This window comes from Argopecten irradians, chromosome 11 (assembly GCF_041381155.1).
Source record: "Argopecten irradians isolate NY chromosome 11, Ai_NY, whole genome shotgun sequence".
Classification (NCBI taxonomy): domain Eukaryota; kingdom Metazoa; phylum Mollusca; class Bivalvia; order Pectinida; family Pectinidae; genus Argopecten; species Argopecten irradians.
Genome location: NC_091144.1, coordinates 39,376,490 through 39,402,008, shown reverse-complemented (window position 1 = coordinate 39,402,008; position 25,519 = coordinate 39,376,490). Strand labels below are relative to the sequence as shown.

The window sequence follows — 25,519 nt, the reverse complement described above, 5'->3', positions numbered from 1 at the left end:
CTTGATCTTACATCAGTTTCTCAACAGGAACAAAGCCTCCTTTTACTTCTTATAAGAAACGAGACAGCATTGAGCTTGCAGAGTTTATCGTTTATCTCTGTCACGCCAAAACAATAGATCTCTCGTTTAAGGGCATGTCCTAGAGAAACAACAACTGTGTGACAAAGACTAAGAGCGTTGATGTTGGTATGGCCAACTGGGAATATATTTACATCTTCTGCTAATTGCTCTATGCCATTACACTGTTAACTGTGGACCATCATAGCAACAAAATGGTGGTTTTTTTACTTGGTATAAAAAGTGATGAATCGGCATTCTTGCTGTGTTTCCTCGGGATTTAAAATGTTAAGTAGTGAATGTCTTTAACAGTAAGACTGGCAACAACAGTACAATGGATGTGTTTTCTAAAGTATTGCTTAAAGGCCCATTGCTTTTCTGAAGCAAAAAATTTATCTTTCTTAAAAAACGATCTTAGCAAGAAAAAATTACTATTGATGGCATAAAATGAGGTTACAACACCAAACAAATGCAAATTTTCCTGCGTAATCTATGTTAACAGTGAAAATTAATTTCATTGTTTTGCTGTTTGGCGCAGTTATAGTCAATTAACACTTGGTAATTAGGATGATGGTGGGAAACATAATACGACCCTCGTTATAAAAATTAACATTTAATTTATTTTAATCAAATTGTTCAGAAGGTGATGATATATTTTGTATTGACATTAAGCTACTCTACAAAATCATCTGTCTCGTTTTCCTTTCCCATTTTAAGAATTAAAAGCCGTTACGAAAGGTAGTGGGCCTTTAAGCCAGATTCCAGCACAGACTATTTTGATAAACAAAATAGATATTTTATTTTCTCCACATGTTACCAGGACAGGAATTGTCTGGGAATTTGCATGTTCATGTTCTTCGCTATAGTTCAAAATAATTCATCTTAGTCTATGAATATTTATCTGTCTGTTCATAATGGACTGGTCCATCCATTGAATTGGTAGAGTCCAAATGTGTCTTCAAGGGTGAAGGAATTAATGTTGGTTTGAGGACTGCATGACGACTGAATGGAAAATCAATATTTGATTACAAATTAATAGCTTTTGTTTATAAATTCCATGAGAACAACATCCTTATTGCTGTAAAATTAGAGCATATTAATTTAAATTAATGAAATGAAGAGAAAACGATTTTTGTATAAAGCCAAAAAGAACATCAAAACATAGAATTACCGTAATATTTACTGGACTGCTTCACTAATACATCACATATGGTAATAGAAATAGTATCATGAGTTTAAATTTCAATTAAAAGGCACCGTTGAACATTATGACCTTGATTTTTTCTGTCGTACCTTTTACTAGATCTTAAGGGAGTGTTTAATATTTTGATTTTGACCTTTTGTTAGCGAGATCCTTTAAAGCAATTATATTGGAATTTTTATTATCTTGACCTTTGTAAGGACCAAAATAATATCCAAAGTCAATATTGACTACTACCACCCATGAAATTTATGTCCATTGACAATGGATCCGAAAGCATAATCTTGACTTTAACCCTTTAAGCGCTTGTCACTGCAAATGTCGTTCCGCTAGTATCGGTCTCGTAATGTTGGTCACCGCAAATGTCGTTCTGTTGACAACCTTTTTCACACGGCTCTTAGGTATTTCCCATCCACGTGTTTATAAATAAAAATGATTCTGATTGGTTGTTTAGGCCCCAAACTAGCATAACAGCGTGTATGTACTGATACTCTCGGCGGGAGTACTATGATATGCTATGTTGAACAGGCCCCGACAGCAAACGTAAACAATTCGTAAATTCCATCATGGCGGCCGCTTTTGACTCAGACTGGGACAGTGACGAAGACGATAATATTGAAAATATCTTCAATGAAAATAGTGACAGTTAAACTGAATTCAAAGGTTTTGGCCCGAGTATATTGTTAGGAATGGAGCAGTAATTGCTCACATTGATATGGATGATTTCTCGCCCGAGAATGACGACGAAGACAACTCGGACAAAGCGGAGGGTTGGATGAAATCATCGGGGCCACCTTTTTGTGTCCCGTTTACAAGGGAATCAAAACTTATTATTAATATGGAAAATCAGGAACCTATAGATTTTTCCACTTATTTCTAAATGACGATTTTTTAAATATTGTTGTCCAACAGATTTATATGCCGACCGCAAAATATCAAGGTCGTCAAGGAAATCACTAGCGTATCTTCGAGTGGAAACAGGTGTCACTCGAGAAGATGAAAGTATTTTTTGGTCTTGTTATAGCGATGGGATTGTCCATAAAACCGATACTTACTGGGCAACTGAGAACGTTATTTTTACTCCATTTTTCGGAGATAAAATGTCTAAAGATCGTTTCCAAAATATTCTCTCAAACTTACACCTGTGTGACAACGACACCTTCATACCTTTGTATATTATCGCCAGGTATTATTACCTGCTAATGACAAGGACTCTGATGAAATATCTACCTCCTGAATTAGTCCTTCAGAACAGGTAAACTCACAAGAAATGTGTGAAATAATAATCACAAAGTCAGAATTTACAACATACTTAGTTTTATTTCATAATTCAACAACAATGTTTACCTGTCAACTAGAGCTATGATTTACCTGTTCACACCTGAAATATGAATCAATTAATCACCAACACTAATTAATTCTATACTTTGCTGAAGAACAGGAATAAAGAATGATAGTTAGGTGATTTACATTATAAATACTCCTACTTTATGGAATTTTGAAGAAAATGTATTTATTTACCTGTAATTTTTACCTGTAAATCCTTACCTGACAAATTTTTAGAGACAAATTTACCATCTATGTAAACCTTAACATCTACTGAACAAAATTTGTATATATGTCTATTATTGAAAATGGCATGGAAAAAATATTATTGAACATTAAATAAAGGTATTCATAATTTCTGTATTTCTTCAAATTAATTCAACAGTGAGGCCCCTTGTATAGTAAGAGTATATAGCGCTTAAAGGGTTAATTTCCAGTGACAATTGACCCTTGACCTTTGTTTCCAACAAAATTTAATCTTAATGCAGTTATGAATGTTATGACCTTGACCTTGGTTTCACCAACATTAAATCTAAGGCAGTTTTCAAAGTTACGACCTTGACCTTTGTTTCCACTGACATTTAACCCTAAGGCAGTTTTGAATGCTATGACCTTGACCTTTGTTTCAACTGATATCTAACCCTAAGGCAGTTTTGAATGTTATGACCTTGACCTTTGTTTCCACCAACATTTAACTCTAAAGCAGTTTTCAATGTTACAACCTTGACCTTTGTTTCCACTGAAATTTAACCCTAAGGCAGTTTTCAGTGTTACGACCTTAACTTTTGTCTTCACTGATATTTAACCCTAAGGCAGTTTTCAATGTTACAACCTTGACCTTTGTTTCCACTGACATTTAAGCTTTAGGCAGTTCTGAATGTTATGACCTTGACCTTTCTTTCCACTGATATTTAACCCCAAGGCAGTTTTCAATGTTACGACCTTGACCTTTGTTTCCAACGACATTTAAATTTAAGGCAATTTTGAATGTTATACCCTTGACCTTTGTTTCCAATGACATTTGACTCTTAAGGCAGTTTGAAATGTTATTACTTTGATCTTTTTTCCATTGACAATCAACCACATAAGGCATTATTGATTACCATGACCTTGACCTTTGCTGTTTGACTGACATCTCAGCAACAGCAGCAGCAGATGGACAGAAGTGTGATCCGATACTGTTTATTGAAACAGAAATATAGCTGCTGATGTAGAATGAAGTTTATATAGTAAAGGATGGTGAAGATGTTCTGTAAGGTGATGGTAATAGCGCTGTCTAGCTGTATAATGCCTGGGGCGACCCCGGCAAAAATATGGAAGAAAATAAACGGTGACGTAAACACAAGGTTTACAACGATGATAATGATCACAAGTTTGGTCAGCGCTTTGTCCTCAATAATCTGTCTATTGGATGCCATTACCGAATGGCTGCTGTGTTTCCTGTCGAAGGTTTTTGACAAGTCTGTTTCTGCACTTTGACACAAAATAATACAGGCCGCTACCATTAAAAATACAGGTAGAATGACAAACATGGACGACAGATACCAGAAGTATATTATTGAAAAACCAGCTCCTTCTGCCACCGGAGTACGATATATAATTGTCACATGACTCGTGGAGTTATGTTGAAGCGCTAATATGGTGTACTCCCAAAGTCGTGGTAGAACGCTTACAAGCCCCACACATGTGACTACCCCAGTAATGATCCAGGTTTGTGAGGACGTCCCCGGGATGAAGGTTTTATGAATTGAAAACGTCACCGATCGTTCAATACTTAACGACACCAGTAGCCATAAATAGATATGGGTGAACCATTCGCGGCTAATCAAGCTGTAATACTGAACGTGTACTAACCATTCACTGTAGGCCAGGTAATAAGGAGCACACAACACTGTGGTCGTAAATACATGTAATAAAGCTGCAATAGACATCCCCAGCAGGTACGTGTCGAGGGACAGGCGTACCTGAGACGAGAGAATTACAATATTCACCAGCTGACCCAACACGCAGAAGAAAATGACCATTGGTAGTAACAAGTAGCAGATGTAACTGACCACATCGGTCCAGAGTAATGCCTGAGTGGGGTCACTTCCTGTCAAGGTCGAGTTCAAGGTCATGTTAAAACATACCGTATGTACCGTCAGGCATTGCCTTGGTGGTAGTAATAGTAAAGGCTCATTATGGAAAGCAAACATTTTGAAGAAATGTTGTTCTATTGTAGGCATTACCTGAACCACAATACTGGTATCATATAGCCCTGACCTCTGACCTATATATCCCTGATTTCTAAACTATGTTTCCTTGACCTTTGAACACTATCCTGGTACGTCCTTGACCTTTAAATCCTTGACTGATGTAAGTCCTTGACCTCTAAATCCTTGACTGATGTAAATCCTTGACCTCTAAATCCTTGACTGATGAAAGTCCTTGACCTTTAAATCCTTGACTGATGAAAGTCCTTGACCTCTAATTCTTTTACTGATGTAAGTCCTTGACCTTTAAATCCTTGACTGATGTAAGTCCTTGACCTCTAAATCCTTGGTTGATATACGTCCTTGACCTCTAAGTCCTTGACTGATGAAAATCCTCGACCTCTAAATCCTTATCTGTTATAAGTCCTTGACCTCTAAATCCTTATCTGTTATAAGTCCTTTACACCTTAATCCTTAACTGATGAAAGTCTCTGACCTCAAAATCCTTAACTGTTATAAGTCCTTGACCTTTAGATTCATGGCTGATGAATACTAAACCTGTTATATTTGTTACTGGTATAGAAAGTGAGGGTATCTTCTGCAGAACCTGATAAAACTCTGTTGTAGAATCGTCCCGAGGGTGATAAAAATCTGTAGAACATCAATAGGATGAAGTGGCTACAATATATATATGGCTTGGTGAAGTTTGAGATGGAGTGGCTTGGCTATAGAGTGTTCAGGCAGCACGTCTCAATATCAATATCTGTAAAGAGAAAGCTATAGTAATTAGTGTAGGATACAGAAATTATTTTGTGGTATAATACTGAATATTCATAAGAAATAAGGAAAGAAATTTGCTCCAAATAGATTGAAGCAATAATGTGGCATACAAAACTGCATTGCCATGGAAAACCCAATAGGTCATGTAGGTCAAAGTTCATGACCTCATGCAGATTGAAATTCAAACAGAGAATTGAAACCAGGCTATCCAGCAGGTGACAGGAAAGTGGACCATTGTATGTATGTGTTATAAACTATATAAAAGTTTTTTTTATTTCACATCGATTGTGAAACAAGTTATAAATACAACTTATGCAAAACACTTTCGATGGCCTGGATGTAAATATGCGAGGGGACTTAGAGTGGGAAAGAAACCGGAGTACCCGAAGAAAACCTACATGATCAGGCATGTGACCTGTAACCTTTACTAGGTGAAATGTAACCTTTACTAGGTGAAATGTGAGTGGCTGAACAACTCACCATGTATGTGTTGTCCAATTACACACTTTATATCGATCACCATGCAAAATTTATATGGTAATCGATTGTCGTGCAAGCTTGACTGTCAACTTAAACGCCAATGGTAATAATCCTTTAAGATTTAAGTGAAGTTTTAGGATGATTTAAAGCCAGAATGTAATTGGTTCATTTAGTATGATTGCACGGCTTAGAAAGCATATCCTCTGAAACTATTGAGCTTATAGAGACTAAATGTTGGACATTGTTGTATCGTTGGATAGAAATTTAACTACTAAATTAAAATCAATATCCTTGACCTTCATTCAAGGTAATACAGCCATTCAAAAAAATAAAATAAAAACCAAAACATTTAAATCCTTTTTTGAATGATAACTAGTTAAGTAAATAAGTAGATCCAGAGGCAATATTTTGGACATATTTGTAACATGCAGTAATGAATAGTGTAAAAAGTCACATTTTAGACTTTTAAATAATCATGATTGTATGTGTGGCCCAATAGTAATATGCTCTCCACTTACTATGGGGAAGAGGCTTGCATATTCCTCGATCGAACATGAAAAAGTATGGAGTTACCTAATTAACCATATGGGTTTTCCCCAGGTACTCTCAAAATGGTTTTCTTACATGTTGAGACCTATTATGTAAACTTCATGTATCTGAGCCAGCAAGCATGGTTAATATAAATTGATAAACTTATTTTGTAATTGTTGTAAAATAAAGCAATCTTTTATTATTTTATATCATAACTGAAACATTATTTCAAATTATTCCGTTTGGAAAAAACTGCTTTTCTTTTTGGCTGTGTCAAAATATCAAATTCATGGACAAAATGGAACAGGTGACATATTTTATACTGTGTATCGGGTAAATTTTGGTGGGGAGTTATTTTTGCTGTATTCGCAGATTACAGGAAAACCGTAAATACATCGAAAATAAATTCCCATGAAATTTAACCATTATCACCCGGAGTTATTTTTGCTGTATTTGTGTTTTTTCTGAAATTCACAAATTCAAAACACTATCAAAATATTTGAATTTCACCACTGTTATGCAAAAGTGCTTATATTGCATATAGAGGAATCAGTGTACAACATAATTCAACCCTTGCGAATATGTTACGTTGATGAAACCACAAAATATTCGCCTCGAGAATTTAAATAGCATGTGTTTGTTATTGATTCATTTGGCATTTTTTGTTCTGTTGAAAAATCCTTAACTAATTGAGTTGAGCAAGAGTTGATCCAGATTTTACAATGAACTGTTTTAATTTCCGGGGCTCAATTAAAATAATTAAAAAAAAAAGAGTTCCACATAATGTTATTATTCGTTTATGTCCATGAAATGCTGCAAAAGATTTGATTGACGTCTTTGCATGTCAAATAATTTACAACATGTGAAAATTAAGAAAAAACGCACATGTGTGCCTTTAATCTGAGCCTAAATTAATCTCATTTGATATGAATGTAATTCTAGGTGTCAGAATAACAGTTTCACAAGAATAAACATCAAATTTCATCAGTAAGGTTAGGTTACCAACAGACAACATTAATGTAAATATAATAACAAAATTTGAAAATTATTGTTGAAAAATTAGAAAATAATTTGATAACTGAATTTGAAAATTAGATTTTCTATATTCGTCGATAAACAAAATAATTTGATAACTATAAACTACAAGAAAGAGAATCTTGTTTCCTTTACTGACCTTGGCGTAAATTGTTCCCGTGTGTAACAGAAATGTCATTCATTGAGCCATAAATCACATATTCCCCATGGGTAGGAGCAATTGAGGTGGTTGTTATTTTTTAGTGATCCAGGAACTGCCGTATCCCACTAGGTCGGAATGAGTTGCTAGTTAGTGATATTCCCGGTATTCCTTCTTTAGTTTAAATTTCTTTTTTAAGATGAAATACATTTATCACCAAACTTATAAATATTGTTGTAAAATATCACTTATCTTTCTACTGAATCTTACATCTTGTAGCATCCTTTAAAGCCATCGAATGCAATCTATATTTTTGATTTGATCAGAATTAAGGTAATATTCATTTCTCCAAAGTAAATTTCTTGCTTTAGATAATCCAGTAAACTTAGAGCTATTCAGAAACTATTCTGTAATGAAGACTTTTCTTTGGCTGTCCTAGGTTTTAAGTTCTGTAGGATTAGACTGGTAGGATACTGTCCTGAGAACTGTCCTCTGGCTGTCCTAGGTATCATTAAATCCTTTAGGATTAAACTATAAGGATACTGCCCTATAGTGAAGACTGTCCTCTCGCTGTCCTCGGTATATTAATCCTGTAGATTAAACTGTTAGGATATTATCCTTTAGTTAGGACCGTCCTCTGGCTGTCCTAGATATCATTAAGTTTTGAAAGATTGAACTTTAAGGATACTGGCCTTTAGTATTAGGACCGTCCTCCATCAGTCCTGAGTCCTTAATATAAAAATTGTCCAGTACATAAATTTAAACTGTTAGGATAGTCCAGTAGTTTAGACTGTTAGGACACTGTCCTATAGGACCGTCCTATGCATGGTATCCCCTGACAGTTGAATTCACTGATACCACCGGCCAAACGTTCTGTCAACTGGTGGCTGATAGTCTGTCGGTATCAACAAAGCTTGGCTTAGCCGACTCTTTTAACGATGGATATACAGTCACTTCAATACTACTGTAGATACTGTTCTCCTTGGGAACACTACGCTGTCTTTGACTGACAGTTACACACAGACCTGTCGTATACCCATCACGGCTCGACAATATTTAATTACGTCTTCAATTGTCAAAATAAGGACAATTAGGGGTTGGTCACGTAGAGTTGCATGAGCGTCCGGGCATTCAAATACATTGCCATGTCCAAAAATCAATATGAGTGTACTCCTCTCCGATATTCTTTTTCCGTTATTGCTTGTGTCAAGTGTAATAATATCGTCCAATCACTCGGTGGTAAAATACCTTATGAATTATTCACGAAATAATTTGCGGCCTTTTAGGGATCATACTGATGGAAATGAGACTATTACCCGTGGCTAGAGGAAAATAAATTAGTTAGTTGATGTGTCTAGTAATTTAATTTCTGGTATATTATCAAATAAAATGTCCTGTAGGTGTATCATAATCAACTTCTAGTTTTGTGAAAATGCAGTAAAATGGTGACATTTTTTTGGAGCTTTTATACATGTATATACAGTTTACACATGTGTAATTTGTCTAAACTGGATGTCACCGGTACCAGCATATTTGGTCGGTATAGCCAGGTTTCTGGATTATACAGGTTTTAATTACTAATTATCTGAATAAGGAGAATGCCATACAAATATGTCAGAATAGACAGGAATCCAGATTATACAAGGTTAGATTTTGAAAAGTTATAATATACTGTTGTGTTGTACAGTCATATCTGTTTTAAAAAGACCATCCGAAGGACCAAGCAAAAATGGTCTCTATATCCAAGTGGTCTTTATGCACAGGCTAAACTGCCACTTTTTATTGTGTTTTACAATCAAACTTGTCTATAAAGACCATCCAAGGGACACAAAAGAGGGTCGTTATAGCCAAGTGGTCTTTATACACAGGTCAAATGTGTTGAAATTAACTATTTCAGACCCTGAGAAAGTGGTCTTATTAAGCAGGTAGTCTTTGTACAGAGGTGGTCGCTAAGGCAGGTTTTTACAATACTGTATATGGAAAATCTTGAGACGATTTCAGGTGTTGAGGAACAAGTTTTAGAATGGACGTACCATAACAATAAGATTGAAAATCAACACCCAAGAATTCTATGAGATAATGGCTTGTCATCATTTATATGACACTTTTTGGATGGTGAGGCCATTCATCATCTGAAGCGAATCCTGATGACAAATGGCCTCATCAGCCAATACATGTGATCTAAATAAACCATTTACTCATGAAATTGACTTTGGTGGTGATATTTCATCTAATACGTACTGTATTTGACCCAATGAGTATCCCCCTCCCAATAAGCACTATTTCCCCCATTTTGAGGCAACCATTTCATTTTTCAAATGCAGAATGAAAATATGGAAACACGGTAGGTTTTTCTATTTTATTTTATTTTGCAAATTGATTTATGGTTTACTTTTTTCAGTAATTTCAATTTCATAAAATTAAGTTCTATTATGCGCCCCCTTTTATTTTAAATTTGTAAGCGCCCTAAGTTGAATTTGTTTCACTATCAGACCCCCCTACCCCTATTTAACATACAGTAAACCAATTTATTTTAGTTTTGCGATTAATTTTTGCATATTTTGTAGGTGATAAGAAATCTCAGCAATTGCTGTGCAATTATTTCAAACACAGACACTGTAGAACCATGTTAGTAAATTGTCAAATTATATTGCCTTGAATAATTTGTGAGGTATAAATAAATCCGCGAAATCAAGTTGCTGTGGAGATAAATTGGTCTACAGTATATTGAAAAACTATATAATATTAATGTGTGTAGACAAACTACAGACAGTTTCCTTCGTACACCTAATCCTCCCTCCCTCCTGGTCTCTGTTGGTCTGAAGATATCCGCGGATAAATCAATAGATATTTTTTATTGTTTGTATCACACAGATTTACTGTAGAAACTATCAATAAATAATGAACTGTATATCCTCTCGTCTCTCAGTTGCTCGCTGCAAAGTGACAGAGTCGTGCTCCGGGGATTCATATAGATCTTGTACTTTTATTCCCCCATTAAGTTGGTAAACGCCGAGAACATTATCATTTATACGCTTCGTCAACAGTTTTTACTTGATATAGGCATTGTTACTTTTATTCCCCAATCAAGTCCGTAAACGCCGAGAACATTATTTTTTATACGCTTCAACAACGGTTTTTTACTTGATATAGGCATTGTTACTTTCATTCCTCCATAAGTCGGTAAACGCAGAGAACATATTATTTATGCACTTGAATGAAGGTTTTTGCTAGATACAGATCTTGTACTATTATTCCTCCTTTGAGTTGATAAATACTGAGAACATTATTATTTATATGCCTGGACACAGGTTTTACTAGATATAGACATGGTTAAATGGTTTTGCTTAAAAGCTATGTTTTAAACATTCTTTGGTTTTTTTTTTATTCCATTTTTAGTGAACTGTCATTAGGTGGTATTTTGTTCCAATGGCCTTTCTTCTATATCTTCCATCTGACTGAATCTCATCTCAAAAAGCAATGTTTTTTTTTTCCAGTACAATTTGACACCGGGTGGGGTGTGCTAGTTCAGTGTCTTCTGTATGCTTCAGTGAGATAGCACTATAAAAAGGGCAAGAGTCCCACTATCACAAGGAGACACAACACGAATACCGCAGCCTCCCAAAACATGCAGACATTTACACACTGCAACACGTTCACACATGGGCGGCCATCCTTAAATGACCCTGTCTGTTAATAAGAAATTAATCTAATAAACAAAAGTAAACCAAACCTGTGTATAATCCATTTTGATCTGAAGGTTTAGCTGACTGGCAGTCATCTTTGATTTAGCTAGACCATTAAAATGTCATCTTCGCTACCAAGTGTTACGATTCATACAATCTGCCCAGATTCATATGCGGATCGTAACCTTTTGCTATTGCAAAGATGTTGAAAGGAGTATTCTGCTCAAATTATTATCAAATAAAAAAAAGGGGGCAATAGGGTTGGAAGTTAACACAGAAAAAAAACCCTGAGATTATGAGCAGAGTTCCCCTAGCTCTTTCATTTGATTGATATAGATCATTAAATGGTGGGCATAATGGTCTCGGTGGGATTATCGTGTAAAAATAAGTATTGACATATTTTGATGGCCTTTTGTCCCAAAGTTGTACATCGTCCATCACAAACAATTACATTAGCAACTTCTGAATTACCATGAGACCCAGAGAAAGGATAGTGGGATGATAGGAAACTTTGAAGAAGTATGAGCAACCATGTCCAATTAGGAACTTCACTCTGGTACTGTAAACAGCTTCTAAAAGAAATAGACATAAAGATCTTATTGATGGAACACCAGCTGTCAATCAAACTGGATTTGACTTTCCTTTTCGTATTGTGTATGCTACATCATTTGCTAAAACATCCAATAGATATGTATATATGCATTTGCGAGCATGAGACGTTGCTATATACCGCCTGACAATCATTTTATATGTATTAAGATGGAAGTCTCCTTTGGTAAAAGCTACAAAGTTTGTTCAAATAAATGACCTTGACATTCATTTATGGTCAAATTGGCAAAGGGGCAAAGATACTTTATGCTTGGGAATGGAAAGGCTGGAATAATCCATAAAGATGCTATCTGTCTTATTACAAATTTGTCTGTGTTAATTAGATTTGATCTGATTTGCATCTTTAATTGAAGGAGGAGGATTTTGTGTAAATTGCCTTGAGGCCCCGAGGTGGTAGTGAGTGCATCTAAACTGTCCGACTGCGGCTCCACACATGGTATCTAAATGATTAGTAAATAGTTATTCATTTTTATGGGGTTCATCATAAGGTCAGTGAAAGTTATTTGTCAATGAATGTCTATAAATAAATTTGAAGTTAACTCATTCAGCCCTGAAAACATATGTGAACTCACCCGGTTCAAAGGCTGGATCAGTTCATTAGGAATTTTTAGGGGTGTATGTCTTGGTCAAGACTGACATATTGTTTTAAACCTGAACTTTCTTTTTCGTACAAATTACTTTCGTGAATTTCGCAATTCAAGCAAATTCACAAAAGTTTATCCCAGGAAATCAATTGTTACATCATCTATATATTTGTGGAAATTACTTTAAACTTTAAATTCGCGAATGTTAATCTTCGCAACTTGCGTTGAAACAGAAATTGCAAAATTTTGTAGCCGCGAAAGAATGTTGCTTTACAGTATATGGAAAAGAATTAGTTTATTAACTTTCATGCTAAAATAACACAATTATTGATGAATATTTTACGCTGGTTTAATTGTTTCAATAAATTGTTTTAATTTAGATAGAAAATTTTGATAAATATGAAAAGGAATATATTGCTTCAGTGTTTAATTTTATCGGAGTAATTCAATTTCACATGTTGCTTCTGTAGCCGTTTAGTTCTGTAGATTTATATGTCATAATAACATTGGTGTATTTGTCTGCGGGACTAGATCAATAAACGTTGTTGTATGATCACACAATAATCTGATAACTAGGCAGAGTGAGAGAGATTATGCTGTCGTGAAACAAAAGCTCAAAAGTCAATATCTCCCCTGTATAATATATTTATACTTGTAGTCTTAACATATCATCTTTGTAGTGTTAAACTCTGAAATCAATACAAAATTGTGTTGAGATATTTTTGTTGTAAGAAATGTACAAAGCGAGGCCAGCTGGTTCTTGATCAGCTGATTACAGTCGAACCAGTCTATAAAGACCACCCATGGGTTAGTTTAATATCCTATCTATATATATATATAACCAGGGTCATTTAAACTCATTCACCCTTGAAAATTGGTAATGGACTGGTCTTGTCCATGATTTAGAAGAGCATAAATGTATCTTTAAGGGTGAATAAGTTAAGGATGTAATGGGATAAAGTGGAGGAAATCTGGAATACTTAGAAAAAAAACACCAACCAGTGGCCAGTACTTAGCAATTGCCCCACATGAGATTCGAGCACGTGACCCAGAGGTGGAGGGCTTGTGGTGATATATGTCGGGACATTGGCCACTAAGATGTCCACTAACTATGGCCATGGATACAAAGTTAAAGTAATCTTTTTTCAAATCTGGTCAGTGGAGTCCTTTGGCAAAGAGGGACTTATTTTGTATAAACCGGTCTGACCTCCTGAAGGAAGGGATATACATGTATAGGCCCTTTAGAAGAAATATTATAGCAATAACTGTAAAATGTGATCTCCTGTCGTAGAATTGACAAGAAGTTTTCTGTATTTAGTAGAAAATGTAGTTATTAGTGGAGGAAAATAAATGTTATGCTAATCATAATGATGGTCATCCTTGATACCAAGGGGTTACTATCACTAACATTATATTTACTCCTGACCTATCTCATAGTAAAACTGAAAGCAGTTCAGGAGAAAAAACTGACCAATCACAGGCCTGTAAGGATTTCCTTTAAAGATTACAGAGAGAGTGACGCCAAACTTCAAAGCAACTCAGTGAACCACAGTGTACCATTATACAATTCTTTTAATGTATATCAAAGGATCAAATTATCTGTCTTCTGTTGCCTCCACTTTTAATGTCAGTGATAGTAACCCCTGGATGAACCATAGTGTGCTTTAAGTTACTTAAATGTTTGGGACCGAACAGGAGAAATTGATGACATTACCATATACTGCATTTTTTATCATTAAAAAAATATGCAGTCAAGAGAATTGGATTCTTGCCTATGGTGCCACACAGAGTTCTGGCAATCAAACTGCATGGCTCCGATAGAGTTTTGACTATAGATCTGATTCAGATAGAAAAGCCAAATCACAACATTTAAAATGCCACTCGTAAAATTCTCTTTACTGTCTGTTCAGCCCTTTTATATACAAACTAAATGTGTAAACAATAAACATTTTAGCTGCCATAATTCCTAGTTGACATTTATTATTAATTTACTCTACAGATATATTGACTCAGAGTTTTCTGTTTTATAGGGCCATTGAATGGAGACAGTGCAGAAGATGAGGAAACGAGGTAAGCTGTTAGACAAATGGAACCATACAGAGAGGTTGGCATTCTGTGACAATCTATTCAAGCTGAGGGTTTCATGATGCTTTGTGGTAAAATATTTAGGCAAAGATTTTGACTGACAATAATGAAAAGAGCATGCCGTACAAATATGTCAGATTATACAGTGATCCAGATAAGACAAGGGTCAGTTTTAAAAGGTTATACATATGTACTGTACCTAGATGATGAAGAATGGCTTGTTTTGTCTTAACTAATTTATTAATCGTTGTATATATATATTGTGCACATGGATAATTGTTTGATTTCATGTGCCAATGTTTTACCTGACATTTAAATAGATTGTTGTGTCTGTCTTTCTGTCTATCTATCTGGATTGTTGTGTCTGTCTTTCTGTCTATCTATCTGTATTGTTGTGTCTGTCTTTCTGTCTATCTATCTGGATTGTTGTGTCTGTCTTTCTGTCTATCTATCTGGAATGTTGTGTCTGTCTTTCTGTCTATCTATCTGGATTGTTGTGTCTGTCTTTCTGTCTATCTATCTGTATTGTAGTGTCTGTCTTTCTGTCTATCTATCTGGATTGTTGTGTCTGTCTTTCTGTCTATCTATCTGGATTGTTGTGTCTGTCTTTCTGTCTATCTATCTGGATTGTTGTGTCTGTCTTTCTGTCTATCTATCTGTATTGTTGTGTCTGTCTTTCTGTCTATCTATCTGTATTGTAGTGTCTGTCTTTCTGTCTATCTATCTGTATTGTAGTGTCTGTCTTTCTGTCTATCTATCTGTATTGTAGTGTCTGTCTTTCTGTCTATCTATCTGTATTGTAGTGTCTGTCTTTCTGTCTATCTATCTGGATTGTAGTGTTCTGTCTTTCTGTCTATCTATCTGGATTGTTGTGTCTGTCTTTCTGTCTATCTATCTCGATTGTAGTGTCTGTCTTTCTGTCTATCTATCTGGATTGTTGTGTCTGTCTTTCTGTCTATCTATCTGGATTGTTGTGTCTGTCTTTCTGTCTATCTATCTGGATTGTAGTGTCTGTCTTTCTGTCTATCTATCTGGATTGTTGTGTCTGTCTTTCTGTCTATCTATCTGGATTGTAGTGTCTGTCTTTCTGTCTATCTATCTGGATTGTATCTGTATTGTAGTGTCTGTCTTTCTGTCTATCTATCTGGATTGTAGTGTCTGTCTTTCTGTCTATCTATCTGGATTGTAGTGTCTGTCTTTCTGTCTATCTATCTGGATTGTAGTGTCTGTCTTTCTGTCTATCTATCTGGATTGTAGTGTCTGTCTTTCTGTCTATCTATCTGGATTGTAGTGTCTGTCTTTCTGTCTATCTATCTGGATTGTAGTGTCTGTCTTTCTGTCTATCTATCTGGATTGTTGTGTCTGTCTTTCTGTCTATCTATCTGGATTGTTGTGTCTGTCTTTCTGTCTATCTATCTGGATTGTTGTGTCTGTCTTTCTGTCTATCTATCTGGATTGTTGTGTCTGTCTTTCTGTCTATCTATCTGGAATGTTGTGTCTGTCTTTCTGTCTATCTATCTGGATTGTTGTGTCTGTCTTTCTGTCTATCTATCTGGATTGTTGTGTCTGTCTTTCTGTCTATCTATCTGTATTGTTGTGTCTGTCTTTCTGTCTATCTATCTGGATTGTAGTGTCTGTCTTTCTGTCTATCTATCTCGATTGTAGTGTCTGTCTTTTTGTATCTATCTGGATTGTTGTGTCTGTCTTTCTGTCTATCTATCTGGATTGTAGTGTCTGTCTTTCTGTCTATCTATCAGGAATGTTGTGTCTGTCTTTCTGTCTATCTATCAGGAATGTTGTGTCTGTCTTTCTGTCTATCTATCTGTATTGTAGTGTCTGTCTTTCTGTCTATCTATCTGGATTGTTGTGTGTCTGTCTTTCTGTCTATCCATCTGGATAGTAGTGTCTGTCTTTCTGTCTATCTATCAGGAATGTTGTGTCTGTCTTTCTGTCTATCTATCTGGATTGTTGTGTCTGTCTTTCTGTCTATCTATCTGGATTGTTGTGTCTGTCTTTCTGTCTATCTATCTGGATTGTTGTGTCTGTCTTTCTGTCTATCTATCTGTATTGTAGTGTCTGTCTTTCTGTCTATCTATCTGGATTGTTGTGTCTGTCTTTCTGTCTATCTATCTGGAATGTTGTGTCTGTCTTTCTGTCTATCTATCTGTATTGTTGTGTCTGTCTTTCTGTCTATCTATCTGTATTGTAGTGTCTGTCTTTCTGTCTATCTATCTGGAATGTTGTGTCTGTCTTTCTGTCTATCTATCTGGAATGTTGTGTCTGTCTTTCTGTCTATCTATCTGGATTGTTGTGTCTGTCTTTCTGTCTATCTATCTGTATTGTTGTGTCTGTCTTTCTGTCTATCTATCTGTATTGTTGTGTCTGTCTTTCTGTCTATCTATCTGTATTGTTGTGTCTGTCTTTCTGTCTATCTATCTGTATTGTAGTGTCTGTCTTTCTGTCTATCTATCTGTATTGTAGTGTCTGTCTTTCTGTCTATCTATCTGTATTGTTGTGTCTGTCTTTCTGTCTATCTATCTGTATTGTAGTGTCTGTCTTTCTGTCTATCTATCTGTATTGTAGTGTCTGTCTTTCTGTCTATCTATCTAGATTGTAGTGTCTGTCTTTCTGTCTATCTATCTGGATTGTTGTGTCTGTCTTTCTGTCTATCTATCTGGATTGTAGTGTCTGTTTTTTTGTCTATCTATCTGGATTGTAGTGTCTGGTCATTCTATCTATCTATCTGGATTGTAGTGTCTGTCTTTCTGTCTATCTATCTGGATTGTAGTGTCTGTCTTTCTGTCTATCTATCTGGATTGCAGTGTCTGTCTTTCTGTCTATCTATCTAGATTGTAGTGTCTGTCTTTCTGTCTATCTATCTGGATTGTTGTGTCTGTCTTTCTGTCTATCTATCTGGATTGTTGTGTCTGTCTTTCTGTCTATCTATCTGGATTGTAGTGTCTGTTTTTTTGTCTATCTATCTGGATTGTAGTGTCTGTCATTCTATCTATCTATCTGGATTGTAGTGTCTGTCTTTCTGTCTATCTATCTGGATTGTAGTGTCTGTCATTCTATCTATCTATCTGGATTGCAGTGTCTGTCTTTCTGTCTATCTATCTAGATTGTAGTGTCTGTCTTTCTGTCTATCTATCTGGATTGTTGTGTCTGTCTTTCTGTCTATCTATCTGTATTTTAGTGTCTGTCTTTCTGTCTATCTATCTGGATTGTTGTGTCTGTCTTTCTGTCTATCTATCTAGATTGTAGTGTCTGTCTTTCTGTCTATCTATCTGGAATGTTGTGTCTGTCTTTCTGTCCATCTATCTGTATTGTAGTGTCTGTCTTTCTGTCTATCTATCTGGATTGTTGTGTCTGTCTTTCTGTCTATCTATCTGGATTGTAGTGTCTGTTTTTTCTGTCTATCTATCTAGATTGTAGTGTCTGTCTTTCTGTCTATCTATCTGTATTGTTGTTTCTGTCTTTCTGTCTATCTATCTGGGTTGCAGTGTCTGTCTTTCTGTCTATCTATCTAGATTGTAGTGTCTGTCTTTCTGTCTATCTATCTGGATTGTTGTGTCTGTCTTTCTGTCTATCTATCTGTATTTTAGTGTCTGTCTTTCTGTCTATCTATCTGTATTGTAGTGTCTGTCTTTCTGTCTATCTATCCGGAATGTTGTGTCTGTCTTTCTGTCTATCTATCTGGATTGTTGTGTCTGTCTTTCTGTCTATCTATCTGGATTGTAGTGTGTCTTTCTGTCTATCTATCTATCTGTCTTCCGTATTTTCTGTCAATCCATCAGTCAGTAAGTGCAAATCTAAATCAATATTATTCAAACTTTACATCAAGAATTCATGCTTCAAGGGTGTAGCCAAATTCCATGTTCACTTTCAGCAGATAGTATAACAAGCAAGCGAATCCTACTTACCTGGTCTATAGATTTAAGTATATAACAATGGCCTTGGAATAATTTTTGGTAAATGTACAGTTGTGTAGGACCTAATTTTCTATTTTGTCCACAGGATACTTGTGGAGATGTATGCGGCCATGGTTGACAGTGTGACGGAAGCTATACAGAAGTATGCCAGCCACTCTCAGTGTCCATAAAGGTAAGGACCTCACATAAGGATATATACACCTCTGAGAATGTCAATATTTTCCTATATAAACTTTTTTTTCTCATATAGATTTTAGAAAGAGGGATTCATTCCATAGAAGACTATGGAAGGAGAAAACCACATGTCAGTGTGCTCACTTAGTAGCTTTGCCAATTTAACATAGAAACCCTGGCTTTTTAGTCCTCATGGATTGGGCCCTCATTTTGGCCCCAAAATCCATTAAAATTTCCTAAGCGTTATTTAGTGACTAATTTGTTTATTTTGAATATTTAGTAACAGAGTGTACACCCCTGATTCAACTATAATGGGACTATTTTCTAAATTTGCGGGTATAGTTGCCCATGGTACACCATCCAAAATATCTCATGCCATAACTTATGAAAATGTTGAAATTTTGACAATTTTGCCCAAGTTTTTGTCGATGAAACTATAGAGCGCATCCTTGAACAAGAATATGTATGCACTTCCAACACATCTCTAGGAGAAATATATATAATTTGTTCAAGGATGCGCTTTATGGTTTCTTAAGCAAAAACTTGGCCAAAAATGTCAAATCTTCTACATTTTCATAAATGATTCATATTTCGATTCGTTACTTTGGCAACTGAAGCTGCAAAATTAGAAAACTATCATTACAATTAAATTATGAATATACTAAATATATCAAAATCATACAATTTATAAACTAAAAAACTCTTTGGAAAATTTTAACGGATTTGGAGGCCAAATAGGGCCAAAACCATACATTGTCCTTTGACAAAATATTCACTTTGATGGGAATTTTGCAATTTTCACCACAATACACGGTAAAACTAAAGCCATAATTCTTAGATGAGTTGTTTACTATGTATTGAATGTTTGCAGAATTTAGCACGGATTCACACAGTTTGCAAACAGAATTTTTGTTCATACTCTGATGAAATTAAAAATGAGTGAAATCAATGCTTAAATATTTGAAGACACTGTGGCATTATGTAAGATCTGTGTGTGTTTTACAAATGCTAATTGTGAAATTTTACATACTGCCTTTAGTATGGTTATCCCCTTTGTGAATAACATATATTTATACATGACCCTTTTTCTTGGATGAAAACATAGAATTGAACACCTGCTACAGGAAAGTTGTGTACCCATTTCCCTTGACATGCGGAAAGTTTACGTAATGGAAGATATGGCTAGGTAGTGTGAATTCTGATATGGCTGCGTCCTCTGTGCTTACTCGGTTTGTCACTCTAAAAGCTTTTTCCAAAACACATAAGCACACCAGGTAAAGCGAACAAACACTTTTTTAATTGATGCCCAATGGGAATATAGTTAGGGAAGGTCGTTGACTATGGCCAGTTTTGACGATATGCCAGACTCGATTTTGTTACAGTAGGTTAAAAATCTGTGGCCTAATGTGTGATAATTAATACGAGTAATTTCAGCTGAATAAGCGCCCTGGTCTCTATAATTTTACGCACCCCTTCCCCCCCCCCTTTTATGGTTTTAATTTCATTTTTATTGTCTTAAATAGGTCATGAGCAATTCTTAACACTAAGGATTTCCATAAACTTGAAATTCCCCATAGGAAAGCAATTACAGAGGTTAAGGAAAAAATATTTAATACTTATGAGCCTTTCCTTAAAAATCAGTAATGGAATTAAGTTTAAGGAAATGTTCATTAAAATTAAACAATAAATAGGTGTTTAGTAGTGTATTTATTTGTCTAATTAAACACAAAAAATAATTTATTTTGCTTTTGGTACATGCGCAATCAGTAATTCATTCCATATAGACATATGCCACAGAATTTTTCCGGGATGCAATTTACTATTTTCAATATTTTTCTTTGAGTGAATAAATTTTCATGAAAATTGTGAATTTATGGTTACCCCCCAGACTAAACATTTTTCACTAGGGGGATGTTTGGGCGGTACTGGTCAGAAGATTTAAAATATACAAAACATAAAATTTCATTTTTTATGTTTACTGATACAACTCAGGAACAATAGATAGAAAATGTCTTAAGGTCCTTTACAAAAATTGTGAATTAATGACCCTGGGGTCAAAACCAAAATAATGTATATGGAAATTTATTGACAGACAACCTATGGGGAGGGGGTTTTGTTTACATATGCATATATTCTGAGAAAACTCTTTTTTGCGCATTTTTTGGTCATTGTAATATTGTTGTTTGAACAAATTGTCAAATATTGTGACTGCAAAAAAATCAGGTACAATGGCCAATAATGCGTATCTCTATGAACGGTGTCAAATTTTATCTATGACTGATGAATAGGGGCCAATTTAGGGTTTGGTCTGGTAAAAGCGATGTCAAATCCATAAGTCCGATATGATACTTACTAGAACAAAACACTTCAAACGTTTACTCCTTTATCGGTAGACAAGATGTTAAATTATCGCATGAAAATTTTTCATCAAATAAATAAATGTGCAGTTAAGTTAAATCCTTCAGTTTTCAAAAAAATTGTGAATTATGACCTGGGTCTCACGACCCTGAAACAAAATTTACATTACACATCTTTTAAATTCAAGTTTATAAGTTTTTAGGGAAAACACATTTATGCAATTTTTGTCCATCAAATTGGGCAACATTATGGAAACTGGTCATAAAGGGTTTAAGTTTACTTGGTTAACCCTATTAAATAGCCATTGAGATAGAAAAATTTTAATATGTGTATCCACATTTTGACATATTCTGGTATGTAGGTAAAAACACTCTTGAGTTGCACATCCCATGTGGGGCATTGTTGAGGTTACTGGGCGGGGCTGAAAAAAGGGTCTAGGAAAAACAACACTTCAAAAATCTTGGCATGAAATTCTGGCTGTTTATGTGGTTTGAAACAAATATCATAAATAGAAAGGTCTTAAGGTCGCCAGAAAAATTGTGAAATTATCTATGAACACCGCTGTGGGACACTTCACATTTCCCCCTGGGGAGGGAAAGGTCGTAGTTTTACTATAGTTTATATAACAGAAAAAACACATTGATGAGCATCTTTTGCTCTTCAATCTTTTGTCATAAAAATTTCATGAGTCAAAAATGTATCAAATTTATTAGGCTGAGATAGCATTTGAAATATCATATCCATATTGGTCATTTATGGCCTATTACTACAAATATGTACTATGTTTCATGGTTTATAAAACTATGTTTTCAGGTGAAAATAGATGTCATGATGTATTTAAAAAAAAAAGGTCAAAATTAAAGAAACTCAAATTCGTAAAAAAAAAAAATTTGTACAAAGTCTTTTAAAATTGCCCTTCATGTGTTTACTCTCCAAAAAAATAATTGTAAATGCCTGTACATTTATAGATAAAAAATGTCACCTGTGTGTGTAAAAAGAAAAACAATTTAAACTTATATGACCCTGTGCGTCTCCTGTTTGTGTACATGTGCATGTTTTACTGACAGCATCAAGAGAGAGGAAAGTTCTTGGGTTAGCTACCAGTCGTCTGTTGGACAACAATACCTGAGTTACATTGCAATCCATGTTAAACTGCACGCCCTCTACAGAATATGTGTCCAAGGCACAATTAAAGAAAAAATTGTGAACACTTCAAAAGTGTAAATGTGCATTTTTCCAGATTCTAAGCATCATGAGGCAATGTGTCTAGTTCAGTTTTATCAAAACTCCTGTGCAACACTTCAAAATGTAATTATGTGCATGTTTACTGATTTACTGCATCAGAGACACATATGGTCTAGTCTGTTTTATCAAAGTCCTGTGCAAGTAACACTTCAAAAGTAACAGGTATGTGCATGTTTCACAAAATTCTGTGATAGTATAATCAATCAAAAATTCTAGTCTGTTTTATCATAAAGTTTTCCTGTGCAATGACAATCAAAAGTGTACATTTAGGTGCATGATTTACGTTACCCCCTATCAAGAGACAATATGAGTCTAGTCTTTTATCAAAGTCCTGAAAAACACTCAAAATTGTAAATTTATTCTTGTTTGAACAGCATCATAAAGTAATGTTAGTCTGTTTTATCAAATTGTAACACTTCCTACTATTATTAGTTACTGATTTTAAGGACAAAATATAGCATTTTAACAATTTCCTGTAAACACCAAAAGTGTACCTGATAAAACATTTACAATATTCTAGTTTTTTCTAAAATCAAAATACCTGAAAGTTGGCATGAAAAAATGCATGTATGTAAACATTAATGTTTATCACTATTTTAGTACACTAATCATCATTTGAGAATTTCAATATTTTTGTCTTGGAGTAGAATAAGAAACTCAAACTTTTCAATGGTGGTAATGGGATAGAGTAAGTAACTTTTGTAACTGAAGAAAAATACTAATACATTTGTTTGTGTTTCTAATAGCGAAAAAATGTCAATTTTTAGCGATGGAGCATCTTGAAGGACTTGTAGACTGTGCAATATTTTTGTGAAATAGTCCCTTCATTTTAAATTTCTTAACTGCCCTTCTAAGGTAACAGATACACGAAAATATAAGAAAAAAACACAATCTTCAATTCAATCCTACACACTGACAGCTTCAGCTTGCAGCTGCCTGACTTTTTCATACATATGGGGAGGTTTTGCGTTGCTCCGGTACTGCTCTCCCAGTAAATTTATATTTAACTAATACAAATGCATAACAGGATGTAATTAAACATTTTTTATTGGGTCAAATACGGTATAATCTTTTACATCTCTCTCTTTGTCAGGAACAACTACAGACAGACTGTGTTTGAGACATATTATGATAATAACATATCCTAGAAGGTAAAACCAAAATAATCGGCTAATTGATGTTTATTGACAGACAACCCCTTGAGTACTTTTGTCTTTGTTGACACATACTGCATGCATGTCTGCTTAAACCTTCTGTCATATTTGCTTGGTTTGCCAATCCATACTCTGTGACTTGATAGGCTTCTATAGTCATACATCATTGTATCATATTAACGCAGGTGACAATTAGAGACAATTTTATGACTTGTAACTTGTCCGGAGTCCAAATTTATATCTTCCTTTTCAAATGAATTATGGTAAACCAATTTAATTTTGCTTGTGATTAAATTCCAGGTAATTAATTGGCGAAATGTAGAATGTAGAACAATACAACTTTTTACAATAAATCATTTGATCACCTTATATAAAAATACATGAAAAGTAATTAGTCGCCTTTGAAAATATGTTTATATTGTGTACAATTTATAAAAAAGTGCAGTTACAGTGTTAAATAGAGGGTTTTTCAGTTTTCTAAAAGAAAGTTTGAATTATGACATCTTCATGCATAATCTTGACAATATGTATATATTGTTTACAATTCATAAAAAGCGAAATTACACTGTTAAATAGAGTATTTTTCAGTCTGGTAAAAGAAAGCTTTGAATTATGGCATCTTTATGCATAATGTTGATAACGTACATTATGGATAACATGAGTATATAATTCATGTAATCTATGATGTCATAAGAAATTGTGTGTAATTCATAATAGCTCATTGGTCCATAGAAAATGGACTGCAATGGCCGTCAGTGAATAAGATGTCTTGACATATTACTACGAGCCCTCCACCTCTTGAGTTGCGAGTTTGAATCCCATGTGGGGCAGTTGCTAGGTACTGACTGTGGTTGGGTAGTTTTTACTCTGGATACTCTGACCTTCCTTCCCCGGCAACAATTCTGGCATGTACTTATAAGTATCGGACCCTGGCTTTGTTTATAGGATGTTCAATCTAATATAAATCATTAAAAAATGCTACGCCCGCTAAATCAAATGTGTATGTTATTATAGTAAAAACAGGAAGCAGTAAAGATTGACAATCTAGTGTTTGGTTCTTCAGTACTTAAAAAAGTTACTCTACTTTTTACATAATTAAACTACACAAACTTTGAAATGTCTCTAATCTTAGTTTAAACGATAGAAATGTTAAAAATAATTAATTGGCATCCTGAAAAAAGTCTTTTGCTCTTAGTCCTATATGGAATGAAGCACTGATTGCGCATAAATCAAAAGCAAAATAAATTATGTTAAATTATTTTTTGTGTTAATTAGACATATAAATACATGACTAAACACCAATCATTGTTAAAATGATGAGTATCGTCTATTCTGTGTCGGCGATGGAGCATTTCAAACTAAGTCTATAGAAAATGATGTGGAAACATACGATGTATGGCCTTTAATAGAAAATGTTTCATGGTTTATAGAAAATGTGTAACTTATGTATTTATTTCTTCATAGAAAATGATGTATGATGTATCTAAAAAAAGGATGGTACAAATGTATAGAAACTGATGTGCGTAAAGGTTCATTGGTCTATAGTAAATGGTCTTTATGGTATTTTTAGTCGTAAATAATGGACAGCTTACTTAGTTTCGGTGTAGTATGTTTCCTGATTATGCGATTGGGCCCTCGTACGTGACTTAAAAGTTACCGTGTTTACTATCCATACAATACTGTTTTATCTTTAACTCACACCTCGTGGGTACTATTTACGGTGGTAGTCACAGACTGTCAGATATATAAGCACTACATTTATGTGCATGTTTACTGATTCTAGCATCATGAGAGACAATATGTCTAGTCTGTTTTATCAAAGTCCTGTGCAACACTTCAAAAGTGTACATTTATGTGCATGTTTACTGATTCTAGCATCATGAGACAATGTGTCTAGTCTGTTTTATCAAAGTCACTGTGCAACACTTCAAAAGTGTACATTTATGTACGT

General features: G+C 34.7%; 2 protein-coding genes across 2 annotated transcripts in view; one reads left to right on the top strand and one right to left on the bottom strand.

The window, feature by feature from the left end:
- Positions 1–25,519, top strand: part of LOC138335533 (dynein axonemal assembly factor 9-like) — a 76,919-nt gene that overhangs the window by 19,397 nt on the left and 32,003 nt on the right. The window contains exons 15-17 of the mRNA XM_069284667.1: positions 14,651–14,690; positions 18,723–18,799; positions 20,078–20,085. Of these exons, the coding sequence (XP_069140768.1) occupies positions 14,651–14,690; positions 18,723–18,799; positions 20,078–20,085 (125 nt within the window). The remainder of the gene's footprint in view (positions 1–14,650; positions 14,691–18,722; positions 18,800–20,077; positions 20,086–25,519) is intronic.
- On the bottom strand, positions 2,901–5,532 carry LOC138335532 (uncharacterized). Its single transcript, XM_069284666.1, has one exon. It carries the CDS (start codon positions 4,807–4,809, stop codon positions 3,721–3,723), a length of 1,089 nt encoding a protein of 362 aa, XP_069140767.1. The 5' UTR covers positions 4,810–5,532; the 3' UTR covers positions 2,901–3,720.